Source organism: Cavia porcellus, unplaced genomic scaffold, assembly GCF_034190915.1.
Source record: "Cavia porcellus strain 051 isolate PalLab524CR breed Dunkin Hartley unplaced genomic scaffold, mCavPor4.1 scaffold_2, whole genome shotgun sequence".
Classification (NCBI taxonomy): Eukaryota; Metazoa; Chordata; class Mammalia; order Rodentia; family Caviidae; genus Cavia; species Cavia porcellus.
In genome coordinates, this window is record NW_026947485.1 from 84,372,462 (window position 1) to 84,386,884 (window position 14,423).

At 48.6% G+C, this 14,423-nt stretch overlaps 1 protein-coding gene across 5 annotated transcripts in view; it reads left to right on the plus strand.

Annotated features, from left to right (window-relative positions):
* Nucleotides 1-13,075, plus strand: part of Rbm20 (RNA binding motif protein 20) — a 185,722-nt gene extending 172,647 nt beyond the window's left edge. For all 5 annotated transcript variants that reach the window (XM_063244691.1, XM_063244690.1, XM_063244693.1 and 2 more), the window contains 2 exons: nucleotides 6,549-6,670; nucleotides 10,049-13,075. In XM_063244691.1, the coding sequence (XP_063100761.1) occupies nucleotides 6,549-6,670; nucleotides 10,049-10,159 (233 nt within the window). In that variant the 3' untranslated portion in view covers nucleotides 10,160-13,075. The remainder of the gene's footprint in view (nucleotides 1-6,548; nucleotides 6,671-10,048) is intronic.
* The last annotated feature ends 1,348 nt before the right edge of the window (nucleotides 13,076-14,423 follow it).

The window sequence follows — 14,423 nt, forward strand, 5'->3', positions numbered from 1 at the left end:
GCCCCAGGAAATAATCATTCCATAGAGATTCCTAAGACCATAAGAGAGTTTTTCTGTCATTTTATTGTTATTGTTTTTAACATATGATGCAATAACCTAGATTTGCAAGTGGCTTTTCTTGCAATTTCAGTCTCCTGTGGTAGACAAACAGACACTCCAAAAGAGCAGCCTGGAGCAGCACTGCGCTGAGAACCTAAAGCCAAGAGTCCTGTTTTCCCTGTTAGGGAATGCTTTGTTCTTGACCACACAGAGACTGGAAGTCCAGCCCTTACTCAGGCAAGGGAGCAGAGCCCAGGGGCCTCCAAGGTGTCAACAGAAATGAACCTTCACTAAGCCAGGGGTGTCAGTGCATACCTGGTAGAATCCTACCACTCACAGGGTGAGGTAGGAGCATCACCATAAATTCAGGCAGCCTGGGCAACTTAGTGAATCCAAGACCAGTCTGGATTACATAGTGAGACCCTATCTCAAACGAAACAGAACAAGCAAAGAAATGAATCTTTTCTGCTGCCACCCTTCCTCCTCTCCAGGTACCCAGCCCTTTTCAGGACAATGCTGCACTTTTCTATATACAAGGCGGCCTCCTCTGCGGCATTCAGTGGTGCTGAATAGATTGGGTTGGGGAAGACCAGACAGTGGATAAAGGGAGCGCCGAACATGGAGAGACCTGGTTCCTTGTCCTTCCTGTTCCATTGATGGGTGTCTGTGTCACCCTCAGATAAACCATATTCTCTGACTCTGTTTCCTCCTCTGTGACATGGAATTGGACCAGATCAGTTGTTTTCCAAGCATGGAATGTTGGGGTGGGGTGGGGAGGAAGTATACTAATAAAATCACTGGGATACATTTTTGAAGTGGAGATCTAAGCAGTCTCAGGATAAGGCAAGAAGCTACTTTAAGAAAGTTTCCTGGGGTATTCCCAGCCAATAGCATCTCTGAGTCTTGCATCCATTCTAAAAGGTTGGGAAGCAAAGAAATAAAGGAGGAGCAACCACTGCTCAGAGGGAGGGTGGGGAAGTGTCACTTGAGAAAGTGTGACAAGTGAGCACAAGAAGCCAGTGACTGTGTATCTGCCTCTCCACCCTCAGAGTGGAGGCTCACCCTTTCCATCCAAGTTTCTCTTTTCTTCTCTTTTTAAGCAGTCCCTTCCTAATTTATTCCTCCCATGTGTACTGCTTTTGTGGTCAGACTGAAGTGCAAATTTTTGTTTGTTTGTGTGGGCACGTATTCATTGCTTGGCCTCTCCAAAGACAAACATTGAAATACAGAAAAGGCAGGCCATAGCGTGGACTGCAGGGCTCTGATTGTCTTAATCCTTGGAAACCCCTGTGAAGCTTGCCTCTCAGAGGCTACAGTTTATCCACGCATTCAGTCAGTCAGCCAGCAAGCATTTGTTGGATGACACAACACTGTACTGGGTGTGTGAGAGAACCAAGACAAATCTCCTATCATTCAGGAACCTGGATTCCAGTTGACACATGCAGAAGTTAAGGATGAATTCTGTTCCTTGTAATTCATATCTTTTTATTATTGTTTTTCACTGAAGAATATGTTACTGTAGCAAATTAAAAACAAAGAAACAGGGCCTGGAGATTTAGCTCAGCGGCATAAGTACCTGCCTTGCAAGCAGGCAGTTGTGAGTTCGATCCCCGGTACCGATAAAAATGAAAAAAAAAAAAAGAAAAAAACCAAAGAAACATGTAGAATCAATATTAGAGACTTTATTTCTACAATCTCTCCTGAGTTTCCTGAGATGGCCAGTCATGCCCATTGATAATTTCTGTCCTGCAAAAATAGTATTGCACTGTAAGCGTCACGTTCTGAGATTTGCTTTTCTCATTCAATAGCAAGTCCTAGAGATCCCTGCATGTCAGTATGAGAGAACATATTCTTCTTACCCATTGCAAATATTCCATCATAAAAACTCTACTGTAAACTGCTGATTCTTTTCTCTGGCAGTAAGCATTTAGACTTTTTTACAGACTTGGGTTTTCCATTGGAAAAATGCTGTAACAGCTAAACTTTTATTGTAACCACTCACTAGATGGGCAGTATTCCTCAGGCTTTGAATGTAGTATTTCATTTAATAGTCTCAAAACATTTGCAAGATAGGTATTTTTGTTTCTACGTTTCTGATAAGAAATTTGAAATGCAGCGTCTCAAAGCTAATGCTTGGCACAGACTAGAACTGGGCTGCAAATTCTAGTAGTCTGCTCTTATGCTGTCTCCTGCTGCCTTCTGGATATGCTAGTTCAAAAGCCTTTGTGTGCACCAGCATTTCTCCGGGGCAGAATGCTAGCAGGAGGGGCTGTGGACCATATGCATTTGCATTCAAAACTCTTGTAATTGCTTCTAAACTGCTCTCCAGAAAGATAATACCAATTTTCACTAGTACCTTGAGGGAGAGTTCTCATTCCCGATCTCTTTGCCAGCTTGATCTTAGCTTCTAATCTTTGCCGACCTGTTAAGGAGGAAAATGGTATCTTGCCTTGTTTTTAAGCAGCTACATGGAGACACAGGTGACATACAATGAAATGCACAGATGGAGCTGTACAGTTCTGTTAGTTTTGAGGTATGTATACATCACCACAGCCAAGGCAGTGAATATGTCCATCACCCCAAATCCTCTCAGATTCCTTTGTAATCCCTCCCTCCCCATGCTTCAGCCGCCAGGTGGCCACTTTCATGTTTCTGTCTCTAAATAACAGTTTGCATTTTCTAGAGTTTTATGCAGAGGAATCTTACAATATGTACTGGTTTTGCCTGACATTTCACTCAGCAAAATTGACGTGCATCTGTATGGTTGAGTGTATTGATGGTCTCTTTTGCTGTTGAGGCACACTGCATTGTGGCTATGGATATGCATTCTTGGTATGATGGACACTTGGGTTGTTTCTAGTTTGGGCTACTCCTGATTGTCTTGTTAGTCTACCTTGTTGGTCCCCAAGGGAATGGTATGGTACTATTTTCTGCATTTGGCAGGTGAGTGAACCGAAGTCAGAGATGTTGTCAAGATCACATAGCAAGTTCAGATTTGGGCTCAGGATTTCTGGTCTCTGACTGCCCTGTCCTCCAGGTTAGGCAGCGGCACAGCATAGGAAAGGCAGTTTCTATGCAAAAATGAAGAGTTCTGGGTTTAAACCTCATCTGTACTACTTGATGGTTGGGTGGCAAAGAACAACTTGTTCAACCTCTCTACTTAGATTTCTTCAGCTGTAAATCAGATAGTGTACCATTATAGACTTACTTTGATAGTTAAATGCATGAACACATGTAAGGTCTTGATGCCTTCTGGTAGAAAATTCTCACTGAGGGTCTCACTTCTGTTCATTCATAAAATACTGAGACCGACTCCTCTGTGTCCTCTTCTTGTGGCTGCAAACTCTGCAGCCTCCAGGACTGGCCACTCCTGGCAGAGAGATTTACATAGAGGTGAGAGATGGTTTTAGGGCTTTGTTCTTAGGAAGAGCAGGGAAGGGGTGCCAAAGCCTGACCAACCCGTAGGACATGGTTGGGGAAGGGCACTGCTTGTGTGATTCAGGCCAGTTCTGTGTGACCCTGGCCAGTTTAGTCTGCCAAGGCCTGCTTGTACCAAAACCAAACAGCATCACCAGCAAAAATGTGAGCTTCCCTCTTTTTCCATCCCAGGCTCTACTAGGATGTCATTGTCATAATTACCTGTGCCAGGGGCTATTATTAGGAGGCAAATGCAGCTTTCATGTGGCTCCAACATTTGCCAGGCTTTGGCAGTATCTCTCGGTGCTGCCGGGCCATCCCCCCACATTCTCCAGGACCCCTGAAGCTGTGATGTGGACACTGTTGTTGTTCAGAGTTCGGTACCAGCTATTCAGGGGTTCTTCTACCCCAGCTTCTCTTTCCCTAGTGCTGCCTTTGATTCCTGGTGCCAACTCAACCCACTGGGGAGGGCAGGGGGAGAAAGTGGCCTCCAAACTCTGGAGAAGATTCCCTCGGTGACCTGGGGAAAGGGTGAATGAGGGTCAGATACTTGGCTTCTGTGTAGATCTGTTTAACACATTTCCAAACAAATAGACAAACAAACTGAAAAGCATATGTTTCCAAACTTAAATATTTTTTTAGCATCAGGCAAAGTGAGAGGTGTTTCCTCATCACACACTCTGTGCTGTCCTTATTCCTGGTTGACAGATGAAGAGGCCAATCTCGGAGAGGTTAAATAATGCACCTGAAGCCACACAGTTGAGGTCGAAGTACCAGCCTATCTGTCCCTAAGTGCCATTTTTCTCTGCTCTCTGCCGTGACTTCTAGTCTGTTTTTACTTTATGTTTTGTTGGAGGGCAGGCAGAAGAAGCCTGTGTGCGCTGAAGTTAAATGTCGCCCTGAAGCCCACAGGCGGTCCCTAGGTGTGGCTGTGACTGTGGCTATGGTTGTGGCTGTGGCTCAGGCTCTGGATGGCTCTGGGATGGAAACTTCATGCCCAGGCTGCAGAGGGAACTCCGGGGCTCTGTTCCAGCACAGGCCTGCTCAGAGCCCTCTTCTGGCCACGCTCTCCTCACCCAGCTACCCTTCTTGGGGGGAGGCGTGGACCTCGTTCCCCCATGGAGCAGCACCAGGGATGGAGGCAGACCTCACCCCATGCTTCTTCCTGTGACAGCCATGGGCCCATTTGAGAGGTGAAGGGGACAAGTAGTTCCCAGCAGGCCACTTGTCCATCCATCCTCTGTGGGGACAGTGGCGAGAGGGGCAGAGAGAAGGACATCCAGCTCCCCGGGCAGCTGAGCCATGACTCCCTTTCCTAGGGAATGCTGCCATCTCCCGAGGACTCAGCAGCTATGTGGCAGTTAGAGAAAGCCCAGGCAGACCCAAGGGACCACAGGCAGGCCCAGGGAACCACAGGCAGGCCCAGGGGACCACAGGCCTGAGCCGCAGATTAAGGAGCAGTCAAGGCAAGACTTGGGTGAGGGTTCCTGAGCTTCCTTCCCCTCTCCTGTCCTCCCTCAGGGCTGCTCCTTCAAACAAGACGAGGTTTATTTGACTTGGCAAAGTCCAGGCCCCTTCTATATGACAGGGGCTCATAGGCACTTAGCTCAGTCCTGGAAGGCAGGAGAAGAAAGTGAAGAAATGGGAGGAGCTGGGGCTTGTGGCCAGGCTGTACCAGGGCCAGGGCCCTCCATAGTAATGTGTTCCTGTTTCCCTTCTGCTGGAGCAGAGCGTGGTCATGTGTCCCAGCCCTGCCCGCCCCAGCAGGGGAGAAGGGAGCAGCTGTTCCACCTCCACACAGGCAGGCTCCCAGCCTTCAAGGGGGACCTTAGTGCCTGAACCTCTGGCCCTCTGCCTGAGCTCCTTGGTGTCCTGCTTTTCCCAGCTCTCATACCCTTCCTGTACAGGAGCAAGGCCATCAGCCACTCCATGGGAGGGCGTGTGCGCTCACCCTATTTCCAGAACCTGAGGGTCAGGAGCAGTTTTGTTCACCTCCCCAGGTTGCCTCAATCCTTAGCGGCTGACCTGGACCATCTCAGACGTGGCCTCTTTCCACTCTGCTGACCACGTCCTCAGCAGGAGATGGAGGCCATGCCAGCCACCACTGCCTAAGAGATGACCCCTCTGGCTGTGACATTGTCACTTGGCCATGATTAGGGGCCACTGTCTCTTGAAATCAAAAGGCCTCCCAGAATTCTGGGATTTACATTTAATAAGTCACAAAAGAAATGCTGTTAACCGATGAGACAGATGCAAGGAAGGTAGGAAACGGTCCATGACACACTGTTGTGTGAAAAGGGAAGGTCAGAATTGCATTCAGCCCTACCGTATGATTAAAACTGCAAAAAAGGAAAGGTCCTACACGTACATGAATCACTTAGAAGGAAATATTTGGACCAGAATAATTCTAGGCAATTTCCCCCCTCACTTTTAATTATATAAATATTTTTTCTTTCACAAACATAATTCTTAAATACAATTTATTTTTTGTTTCAGTTTTTTTTGAGGCAGGGTCTCCCTATGCAGTGCAGGCTGGCCTTGAACTCAATCAGATCCTCCTGCCTCAGCCTCCCAAGTGCTGGGATTACAAGCATGTACCACCACACTTGGCAATAAATATAATTCTAAAAAACTGATAGAATTCTTCCAGAATCACAATAGCTACAGGAAGGGCACAGCAAATAAAAAAAATCCAAGCAAGTAAATAAAATAAAATCTAAGCAAGTAAAATGTAAATGCTCTCTTTCTTCCTTTCCTTGGGAGCAGTTTGAGTCAAAGAGTCTGGTTTTTAATTCTCAGAGGAAAGAAACAGAGATCTCAATGGCTCACCACTCATCACCCTTCTTAGAGCTCAGCCCCTACACTCGCCATCACCTATCAATGCAGCAGAGATTTGTTCCTATACAGCTGTTCTGCAAATGAGGGAATTGAGATGGTTGAAAAAAACAAGAGGGACCCAGCCCAAGTCCATAGCAAGGGCATGTGGAGTGCCTGGCTCCCCTTTCCCTGGTGGCTCCCAGGACTACAGGGGCTTCCCGCCACTCCCCTAACACTTGCCTGTCCATCGCCCTTCTCTCTCGCTCTCCCTCCAGGTGTGGAGTTTGTGGTTCCCAGGACTGGATTTTATTGCAAGCTGTGTGGGCTGTTCTACACCAGTGAGGAGGCTGCGAAGGTGAGCCACTGTCGCAGTGCTGTCCACTACAGGAACTTACAGGTAACTCAGTTTTCCTCCATCAGCAGCCTGCGGGGGGGCCCCCATCTCCCCACCCACACCAGGCATCTAGTGTCTTTGCTTTGCTCGCCTCCGTGGCCAGCTGCAAGCACTCCATTGGCATCTGCTTCTGCATTTCTGTGTCCTTCGCCTGTGGACAACTCCTGACCCCAACAGGCTGCTCCATGTGGCGGCTGGGCCCCCAGAGCACCTGTCTCCACTGTGGTACTTATACTGCCCTGTTTGGTCTGGGTTGTTAAACATCTGCCTCCCTAGCTAGACGGAGAGTGGCTCAAGCTAGGCTAGCATTCTCCTGGGCCAGGGCAGGGCTGAATCCTCTCCACCAGTCTGGATGCTCCAGCTGCTCACATTTTCATTTCTGCCCCTCTGTGCAGCTAAGCCAGTTTGCTTAAGACCCACAACTGTGTTCCATTTAAACATGCATCCAGGCAGCACATAATTATCACAACAAACTAGTTACCAGATAGTGCTCTAGGCTCTGAGGAGCCGAAAACAAAAACAGACAAAAATCTCTGTCTTTGGGGGCTTCTGTTCTAATTTAAGAGACAATTAACAACATTATGTAGTACATTAAAAGGTCACATAGAAAAATATATATCATGTTTCATGCAATCTAAGGTGCTATCCTGTGTAAGATTCAATTTTATTGATGTGGTTTTAAGGATCAAACCCAAGGCCTCAAGCACTCTAAGCTGAGTTACTTCCCCGGCCTAAGACATTATGTTTTGTGGTGCTCTGTCCTTCACTACAGAAAGCAATGCTGAGAATTAAATAATGAGACTATAAATTATAAAGTGCATTTTTATTTCACAGATATTAATTTGTTTTAAAAGGAATCAACCTGCCATTTAAACATGGTCATAAGTTCCATAGTGTATAGCCCACCCAATATATAGTATATCTGTGTATTTAGATTTGCAGTATATTTCTATCATTTATAATATAGGACATGGTTTTCATGATTAACTTCTGGCACAGGCTGGGTTTGACAGGTGGGGTTGACCATCTTGAGCCATCTCCTACTTTTACTGTCGTTGGATTCACAAGGCTCGACTCTAGAAGTCCTGGGTTGTCTGTGCTCCAGTTCTGGGCCAGGCAGGACTAAACTGTTAAGAGTCTCTGATCAATGGTTCTCAGCCAGCAGTGTGAACTAGAATCACCTGCACAGTGCTTTGAAAGCCCATCTGCTAGGTCAGATATTATTCAGTAGACTGGGGTGAGAAGCAGGGATACAGAATTGGAGAAAATTATCCAAATGACTAGAATGTGCAAGCCTAGTTAGGAAATTCAGACATAAACTGACTCCTTTGTTTTATAATTGAGGAAACTGAATCTCAGAAAAGAAGCTATGCTATTTGTACAAGGCCATGTGGATGGTAAATTAGTGGCCATGGAGGGTTGGATCGCCTGATTCTTAATCACTTTCCTTCTTTTACTCTACGAAGTTGGTCTTGGAAACCGAAACCCACAGTGTTACAGCCTGAGTCACTGTTTGTAAGACACTGTCCTTGGCTGTGCTCAGCTGTAAGACCCAGGTCATTCAAGCCTCTCGATTTCCCTCTGAGAGCAGGTGCTCTGTGACCAAGGCAGCCCCAGGTCCTGCCTGCCCTGGAGCTGTGGGAGGCCTGACTTGGCCAGAGCAGGGAGTTCAGACTGAGGACAATCACTGAGCCCAGAGATCCCACGACACGATGAAACTTATAAATGGCAGGGCTGGAATGATCCTGGAGGTCATCTGTTCTGATTTTCCCAAACCTTCATCCAAGCTGGCATCTTTTAAAGATGCAGCTTCCTGGATTCTACTTGCTACCTGCTACCTCAATACTTCCAGGCTGGGCCCCAGAATCTGCATTTTAAACAATCTCTCAGCAAGCTCTGTTGACTCCATGTGAGACCTTTTAGGTACCCAGCGTTCTTGGTGGGATTACATAAGACCATAAGGCTCAAGGTCACTGTCAGTCAGAGTTAGAAGTGTTCAGGCTTTCCAGGGCAATGGACTACACTGTGTTCTGGGCTCCTGGGCCAAACCCAGCTGGACTCCCCTCTGCATAGCTGGCCAGTGCCATTCCTGTGGGCCCCAGACACATTGGGTGCAGACATTGGCTAACCCTGCACCCTGGCCAGCCACAGATCAGGTTTCCCCAGTGCAGCTGTCTGGGAGCCAGAGCTCCACTGCAGGCTTCCCAGATAGGGTTTCTGCCAGGGCCCTTGACAGGATGCCTCCATCCACACAGCCCTGCCCACCCCACTCCAAACTGCACGTGTGAAGAGTGAAGAATTCAGACCCGAGCAGCAGGTGCTGGCTGACACCTTAGTCAGGCTACTTGTAAAGCTAGCACCCACCAGGGGCCTCGAGGTGGGGATTGGGATGGCCCTTCGATGGGGAGCAGGTGAAAGAGTCTCCATACTCTCCAAGTAACCCTGCTGTGCCCTGAAGCTGGTCACAGTCATGGGTGGGCCTCTGGGGGTGATGTGGTGGAGCAGGTGGAGCTGTCTGGTGGGAGAGTAGCCGCTTGCTTGGCTGCTGCAGCCCAGGGAGAAGTGGCCACACAGCACCAGGGAGCAAGCAGCACTCAAGTGCGTGTCTGTCTGGGCCAGGCACTGTGCTCAGCACTCTGCCGCCTCTCAACTCTATGGTGGTGCTGGGTGGTAGCTGTCGCTTCCCTCACTGCACAGGAGGCAGGGTTATTCAGTTGCCTGCTGAGAGCGAGGACTTAAACCCAGATCATCTGATGAGAGAATTCACAGTTTTAACCACTGTGCTGGACTTAATCTTTGGACTCTCTGCCCCAGGCTCTCTGCACTCTGCCTGTTGCCCCGAAGCAGAGGACCCCCGCCCCCTGCAGCCCAGCCTTTCTGGGCCCTTTCACTGCACTGACACCAGGGAAAAGCCAGCTTGGAGTTCCATCTCAGCAGGGAGGGCTCTGTGAGTGATGCAGGCAGCTCCCAGTATAGGACCTCCAGGCCGCTCCTTCCACCCACCACGGCCTGCCAGAAAGGGTGTGAGGAGTCTGCATGGTCACAGTGCCTGGCAACGGCCTTCTGCCCTCCAGCTGGGATCCCTCTGCCTCTTACAGGTAGACAGGCTGCCTGAAGACCGGGCTCTTTCTGGATGGCAGAGGAGGTGTTCAGGAGGACTAAGGCGAGGGATATGGCGGTCATTGCCATTGACAGTAGCTGTGCTTCCCACTTTTTCTACAGGACGCCCATCTGTAGATAGGATAGTGGGGTCCTGGTGTAACTGGTACAAAGGGGGTGGCCCACCCAGAGAGGGGCCTGAGCACACCCTCCTTGTCACCTGCCTCACCAGGCCACCACTGACATCTCCCTGCCTCCTTTATTCCTCTCTGCCCACCACAGAAGTACTTGTCCCAGCTGGCCGAGGAGGGCACGAAGGAGATGGTAGGAGTCAGCAGCCCGAGGCCCGAGGACGGCGGGATGGTGCCACACTTTGAGAGGAAAAAACTCTAAGGCGATGCTGCCCTGCTGTCACTGGAAGAGGAGGCTCGCTGAAGTGGGGTCTGAGTGACACGGAAGAGGAACGAAACCCATGCAGGGCAGTGGCTTGGGTTTGCTCTCAAGACTCATTAAAGCACCCCTCAAATGACTCCAGGTGCCAAGATACCCTGGCCTGTGCAGCCTGTCGAGGGCCACTGACTCTTTGGACTCTTATATCTCTCCCAGAACCTTTCCATTTGCTTTTTTTCTCTTCCTCTCCTCCTTTTCTCTCTCTCCTTCTGTGCCAAGGATCATTTCCTTTTCATAAAGTCCAACTTCTCAGGGATTTCACAGTGTTTAAATTCTTGATAGGATATAACAGGTTAGGTCCAGCTGAGACACAGGAAAAGGTTTAATGGAATCTTTAGCCAATCCCGAGCCTGGCATCCATGTGCCCATCCATGTGGGTCACTGGTAGGGGAGCTAAGCCAGCAAAGACCTGAGGGGGCCAGCAAAGAGAACCAACTGGCCGAAGTGGAGCGGCTTCTATATATCTGGTTTCTTCCAGCTGGATACCACCTTTTACGAAAAACTCCTAGGGTTTGATTTTAGTTTTTTGGGGACAGAGGCTTGTTATGTAGTCCGGGCTAGCCTTGCATTCATGAAATAGCCCACACTGACCTTGAACTCATGGCAGTCCTCCTGCCTCAGCTTCCTGAGTGCTGGGATTATAGACATGTACTACCATACCTAGCTTGAACAACTCCCATTTTTAGTATCTCTCTCATCCTCCCAGTTAGTCCAGAAATCCACCAGACTTACATGCCTTAAAGTAAAATCAAATTAATTTTATCGAGAAAGAAAAGAGCCCTTCATTGTGGGAGCTCTGAAAAATTCCCTCCAGACGTATTTCCTTCCTCTGGATTTCAGGAGGTGTTAGGACTTCTTGTGTTCTGGACAAGGACTGTTTATAGATTCATTTTAGGGGAAGATGAGAATAGCTAATGCGGCAGTGGTGTGGGCTGAGGTGGACCATTGGGCTATGCCACTGGAGGCACTGGCTACAGACACAGTGACAAGGAAATGGCATCTTTGGCCCCTCCTCTGTGCCAGAGTTGCAGGGCGTGTGGTCCAGAGACCTCCTAGTGGAGTGGTTTTAAAATGACCTCTCAGCGGGGAAGAAGCTGAGGAAGTACAAGGCTGCAGGGCTGCAAGGTGGCATTTGAGGTCAGGCAGGTATTTGCAGGCCGCTTTTTCCAGTGAGGCAGAGGACAGAGTGCTGCTGGGGGCTGACCACATGTGAAGACCTTGATGTTGAAATGTCACCAGGAATAGAGTCCTCATTCCCCATGGGGTCAGGGCCTCAGGCTCCAGATATTTGGGCTGCTGGGTGTCAGTCTGATGTTCCAGCAGAAGGGGCCAAGGTGCTAGCCCTGAGGGTCTGCCAGCGTAGGGAGGGACCTCCCAGGAAAGTCAGATGGAGCCCGACGCTGTGTCTATGACCTGAGACTCTCAGGAAGGCACCCTCTGTGGTTTAGCTGGTGAAAAATAAGACAAGGAGGGTGATGGGGAGCTCCTCCCTGGGAGCTTCTTGAAGTATTTGTTCCTGACAGGAGAACTGGGCAGGGGCTATGTGGGGCTGTTCCTGTCTTTTCTTCTTCTACACGTTCTGACTTCTCACGAATGGAAGAAGGGCAAAGAGAGCAACACTGACATTTGTCAGTGAGGAAACCAAGGCACAGAAAGGACGCAAATGCAGAACCCAGAGCGAGACAGACCAGCCCGGAAGCAGCGGCAAGGCGAAGCTGGAAAAGCAAGAAACCTGAGCCTATGTGTCCTGGGGCCTTGGGGAGGTTGATCTCAAATAGAAAAGGCTAAAGAGTGGGGCCCAGCCCAGCCCAGCCTGTTCCTGGCCGGCTCCACAGGTTACCCTAGCATTCTACATTAACTGGCTATGTCTCCATTTCTCAGAAACCCTCCCACCCTGTGTGTCTTCATTCCCAATGAGGGGAGCTCTGTGAATCTGGCTGGGAAAAGCCGACCCCCTCCCTCACAGACCGGAACAGTGTGCTGTCAGAGAGGCTGGAAGCTCCATCCCCCAGCGAGCAAGCAAAGCCGACCTCACCAGCTCCCGCCCCCTCCACCCAGCAGCATTTCCATGGAAACCCAGACAGCTGACTTCCCAACGGGTCCCTGGCTGGGAAACTGATCTTCCCACTAAAAAGCTGAAGCAAGCGTCCAGGAGGGAGAGAGAAGAGACAGACTCTTTATTCAACCACAGCCTTCCATTTAAAACCATCAGAGATTCTATACATGTGTGTCTTATACATATATATATATTTATTTTTATTTATTTTTATACAGTTCCATTGGCTTGACCCTTCACTGACCCTGTAATTTGCACTTTTTATTCCTACGTGTGCCACACAATGCAATATGAAAGGCAACCAGGAAAATACTGATTTTTTTAAAGCTTTTTCTTCAATGTTTTTTGATCAAACTTTTCAAAGTGTCTCTCCCAAAAAGTTGCTTGAAAGTGGTTGCTACCGTGAGCAGCAGATCCATTTGCACCCTGAGTTAACATGACCGAAGGCCTGTGTAAGTTCTTTTATTGCTCACACCTGGGAATAGTGTATTAGCCCATTCTCCTGAAGACTTTGGTAAAGCTGATGTTGGTATGAGCAGTGGCCATCAGTATCAGGGTTTCCTGGCCTTTTAGTCCAAGGCAGTGATCCATTAAATTCTACTTGAACTGGACCAGTTTGTTTTGCAAGTTTAGGAGAAAAGAAAAAAAAAAATAGTTAATTTAAGTTTGAACTTGTAAAGTATTAGGATTTGTTGAGTGTCTTATAAATCATGCTTTTCCTGATCTGTATAATTGACCGCAAAATGTTTGTTTTTACAAAAGAAAAAAAAGATTTTTAATAAAGAGAATTAGAAAGCTTGTGAGTGGGTAGCCATGTGTCCTACAGGGGCCCCTTGACATTTGGGGTCCCCACAGATACCTCACTGAGCAATGAGATTGGCATTTTCTGCCTCCTGTCTCTTAGACATCTTAAAGGTTTGGGCAGCGAGCACAAAATTGGTCCCACATAGGACTCTGGTTAGGAAGCTAAAGAGAATCGGGCAGTCAGAGGTAAGGATTCCAGAGGAGACTGAATGAGAGGCTCTTCTAGGGGACGGATAGACAAACCTCTTTGCCTCTTACAGACCCCTAGCTTTGTGCCTCTGTGCTCCTTAGTCTTCTAGTGCCCAAATCTCACCGTCCTGGTTTATCTGGTGGCTGCCTCCCTTGTGACCGTGGAGATCTGATTGTCAGTGCTGTAGGGACATGTCTGGCCAGCAGTGGCTGGCCTTGCCTCTGCCAGCCCTGTGACTCCCTAAGGCTACTTCCTGGGGTAAAAAAGAGGATAAGGATAATCACCTCCAGGGTTAAAACCATTGCAGAGCACATTTGGTATGCTACAGGACACCAAATCTTGTTTTTCTAATCTGTAAGCTTCAAATTTCAGGACTTCTTTAGTTCTTTCTCCATCATTTCTGCTAAGGAAACAATGTCAATCTCCTGGGTCCAGTTGGCTGGTTCTTTGAATGGCTTCAAGCCTTCTTTAGGTTCTTCCCTCTTGTTGGCAATGATCCCAAATCAGTGGGGAGGGCCTGGGCAGTCTGGACCCAGAGGGCAGCGTGGGGCCACCTATAATTACTGGGAGCAGATCATAGATCTGAAGAAGGTTCCTGCTGAGCCTGTTGCTGCCTGCCACTCCTCCTCCATCCTCCCCCACGTGGCCCTTCTCAGGCTGAGCACAGGCCTCCAGTTCCCAAGCAAGAGGCCGGGGGAAACACCCTTATCTGCCACTCCTCTCTGCTACCAGCTGGCCAAAGCAGGGAACGGGCCTCAAGCTTATTCTGCTGCCCAGGTTCAGGATGCGGGATGCCTGGGGTGGCCCTTGTGTCTAGTCTCAGGGCGTTGCCCCTGGTGGCCCAACTTCGAAGAACATCATCCTTGGTGTATTCCGGGAGATGGAAGCCCATAGAGTCAAGCAGCTTGGGTGCCCTCCTAGGGAACCCCCTGTGACATCCTTGGGTATAAAGAGGCTAATTATATTAATCACCTCGAGGGTTAAAGTAGCTGCTGGTGAGCACACTTGATATACTGCAGGGCACCAAATCTGGTTTTTGCAATCTGGAAGCTTCAAATTTCAGGTCTTCTTTAGTTCTTTCTCAATCATTTCTGCTAAGAAAACAATGCCAACTAAGTTGAGTTGTTCCCCAATGTCTGAGGAACCCTATCTGCTCC